At 49.6% G+C, this 3,372-nt stretch overlaps 1 protein-coding gene across 1 annotated transcript in view; it reads left to right on the top strand.

The window, feature by feature from the left end:
- Nucleotides 1-412: 412 nt before the first annotated feature.
- Nucleotides 413-3,372, top strand: part of LOC143280223 (orexin receptor type 2-like) — a 171,535-nt gene continuing 168,575 nt past the window's right edge. Inside the window, exon 1 of the mRNA XM_076584856.1 lies at nucleotides 413-910. Coding sequence (XP_076440971.1) covers nucleotides 413-910 — 498 coding nt within the window. The remainder of the gene's footprint in view (nucleotides 911-3,372) is intronic.

Here is a 3,372-nt window from a genome sequence, read left to right as displayed (position 1 = left end):
AAACGAAAAAAAACCCACCCAATTTCTTTTGAATATTCATGACACGTGTGATTGGGTGTGTACGCTTTTGATCCGCTTCTCGTTTGTGTCTGCCACATCACTGATAGGTTGATAACGCAGCAACAGAGTCTTTCCGACAGAAAGTTGTGATTGTCTTTCCCCCCAAAAAAAAGTGATCTGCATAGTGTCTGAAGCAAAGGGAGGGAACGCTGTCAACTGTCAACCAACTGTTACGTCACATCCTGACACAGATTGTCAAACTGATTTCTTGTGAAAAGTGGGGAGGAAAAAGTTGGCTTCGTCCCAGACTGATTTGCCTGAAATAGAAAGAAACATCAACTAGGAATTCATTGGCCGAGATCTTGTCTACCGTCAGTCAGTCAGTCTGTCCACGAGAGACAAGCCAACAAACATGGCTTCCACTACGCATGCCCCTTACACCCACCCTTCCGCTTCCTTCGAGGACACGGCGATGGGAGGGTGGGGCGGAGCAGGAGATGGAGAAGGAGGTGGAGGAGGAGGAGGAGAAGGAGTCGTAGGCTGGGAGAACGTCAGCACGTACTTGGACAACACCACCAAGAACTGCCAGGACTTCTGCCGGGCGAACGCCTGCACCATCGAGCAGCTGCGCACCTGCGTGCACGACTACATCTTCCCCACGCCCATGGAGTGGCTCTTCATCGGCCTGCACCTGGTCATCTTCACGGTCGGGGTGCTGGGCAACTTCCTGGTCTGCTTCGTCGTGCTCCGCAGCCGCCACATGCAGAGCGTCACCAACCTGTTCATCGTCAACCTGGCTGTGGCTGACTTCATCGTGCTCACCTTCTCCTCGCCGCCCACCGTGCTGCAGACCGTCACGGAGACCTGGTTCCTCGGGGACGCCATGTGCAAGATCGCCCACTTCATCCAGGTCGGTGGGGGTTGGGGGTGGGGGGGGGGGGGGTTGGTGTTTTGTTTTGTTTTGTTTTGTTTTGTTTGGTTTGCTTTTGTTTAGTGTGTGTGTTGTGTGTGTGTGTGTGTGTGTGTGTGTGTGTGTGTGTGTGTGTGTGTGTGTGTGTGTGTTGTGGTCTGTCTGATTTTTTTGGTGTCTCTCCGCCCGTCTGTCTGTCCATCTGTCTGTTTGTCCATTTGTACGTCCGTTTGATGTCAGGGGGATGTGTGTCTGTCTATTGCCTGTATGTTTGTGTGATTGTTCGTACGACTGTTTCTGATATTTTTGTTTCTGACTATTTCTGCCCGTCTGCCTGTCTATTTGTCCGTCTGTCCGTCCGTTTGATGTTAGGGGGATGTCTGTCTGCTGTCTGTATGTTTGTGTGATTGTTCGTAACGACTGCGTGTCTGTCTGTTTGATTTTTTTCTGTCTGTCCGTCTGTCAGTCTATTTGTCCATCTTTTCCGTCCGTTGGATGTCAAGGGATGCCTGTCGATTGTCTGTATGTTTGTGTGATTGTTCGCATGACTGTCTGTCTGTCTGTCTGACTTGTGTGTGTGTGTGTGTGTGTCTGTCCACCTGTCCGTCTGTCTGTTTGTCCATCTGTCCGTCCGTTTGGCATTAGGGTGGATGTCTCTCTATTGTCTGTATTTTTGTGTGATTGTTCCTACTGTGACTGTGTGTCTGTCTGATTATTTGAACGTCGGTCAGTCTGGGGTTCTTGTTTGTTTGTTTGTTTATTTGTTTGTAAATTCACTTTGATGTTTATGTTGTTCAAGCTCACCTTCTCTCTTTCCTTCATGCTCTACGTGCAACTTGTTGATGTTGCGTCTTTCATCGATTTAATAATTATAAGCACAGAATTTACCTTTCCTTCTCATCTATTAATTCATGACAGCCAGTTAGTCTGTCACATCCTTCAGTGCGAGGTTGTCCATATCCCGGGGTGGGTGGTGGGGTGGGGGGCGGGGTGGGGTGGGGTGGGGTGGGGGGGGATGTTAGTGGGGGGATAAGTTCCCACTGCTAATACAAAGGGGCTTGCTTGTCCGAGCACGAAAGCGGATGACACCACGACCGTCCTTCGCCTGACAGTCCAAAGAAGTTCGCAGACGTAACGATCTCCATCACGTCACAGGACCCGAACTTCTTCACTGAAGAAGGCCTAGAGAGTAGGACTGGACTGTCCCTGAGCAGGGTCCTCCCTTCTTTCCTTTCCGTGATATCCATCACGCTCAGGTTACACGGTGCACTTGTCTCGGGGTAATGCAGTCACACGGTGTGTTGTGCTGAGTTCTGGAAGAAAGAAGAATCGTTAAGAGTAGCAGTTTCTCATGTGTGTGTGTGTGTGTGTGTGTGTGTGTGTGTGTGTGTGTGTGTGTGTGTGTGTGTGTGTGTGTGTGTGTGTGTGTGTGTGTGTGTGTGTGTGTGTCTGTCTGTCTGTCTGTCTGTCTGTGTCTGTGTGTGTCTAAGAGTACAGTCCCCCATTCTTATTTTGTCGGTTTTTGGAAGTACAGTCAGCAAGCACTTTTTTGGGGGGTCAACATCGCTCTGTTCCGACGCCGCCGACACAGGAATCTAATTTCTCTCCTGTGTTTCCCCGAAAATTTAATCAGACCGCAGATTCGCGGTAAATGCTGTTAAGGAAAAATTAATTTGTGGTGTAAAGCGCATAAACAGTATATGCGAAAACCACAGTCATTCAATGTATCGTGTAAAATGACATGAAAGCTTGAATGTCGACTGGTTGCCTGATTTGTAATATATAATCCTGCGCAAAATCCGATCAACCTGAGCTTTCAAAACCATTCTGATGTAACTGAAAGACAAACTTTTGTTTTCTGTAGAAGGGGGAAAGTTATCTCTCTGTCTATCGCTCTGTCTGTCTGCCTCTCTCTCTCTCTCTCTCTCTCTCTCTCTCTCTCTCTCTGTCTCTCTCTCTCTCTCTCTCTCTCTCTCTCTCTCTCTCTCTCGTAGCTAAAGAAAACGGATGATTTTTTTCACTGCACATCCTTCTTGTTCGTTATAATGTTGTTTGTTGTCAGTTGCTGTTGTTGTTGTTTATGCTGTTGTTGGGGGAAGTGTGGGGGGTGCGGGGGGGCGGGGTGGGGGGGGGGGGGGGGGGGTGAGGGGTCTGTTTTCGTGGGTGGGTTCTTTGATATGACAGCAGTCACGTCGCATTGAAATCGAGGATCTTATCCGTCTCTCTGCTGTGAGCTATTCCTGGGAAAATGGTCTTCTCCCAAGTTTCTTCTGTTGCCCTTGCCCTTGCCCGCCCTCGCACTTCCTGGCTCAGCGCCCCCCCCCCCACCCTCACCCTCACCTCACCCCCACCGACCCCCCACCCCTCTCCCCCCCCCCCCTTCACTCCCTTACCTCTCTGACTCTACCTTGTTGTTGAGTTTGATTTATTGTGTTGTGGTTGTGGTGATGGCAAACAAATCC

This window comes from Babylonia areolata, chromosome 3, assembly GCF_041734735.1.
Source record: "Babylonia areolata isolate BAREFJ2019XMU chromosome 3, ASM4173473v1, whole genome shotgun sequence".
NCBI classification, from domain to species: Eukaryota; Metazoa; Mollusca; class Gastropoda; order Neogastropoda; family Buccinidae; genus Babylonia; species Babylonia areolata.
This window is presented reverse-complemented; position numbering and strand designations above follow the sequence as displayed.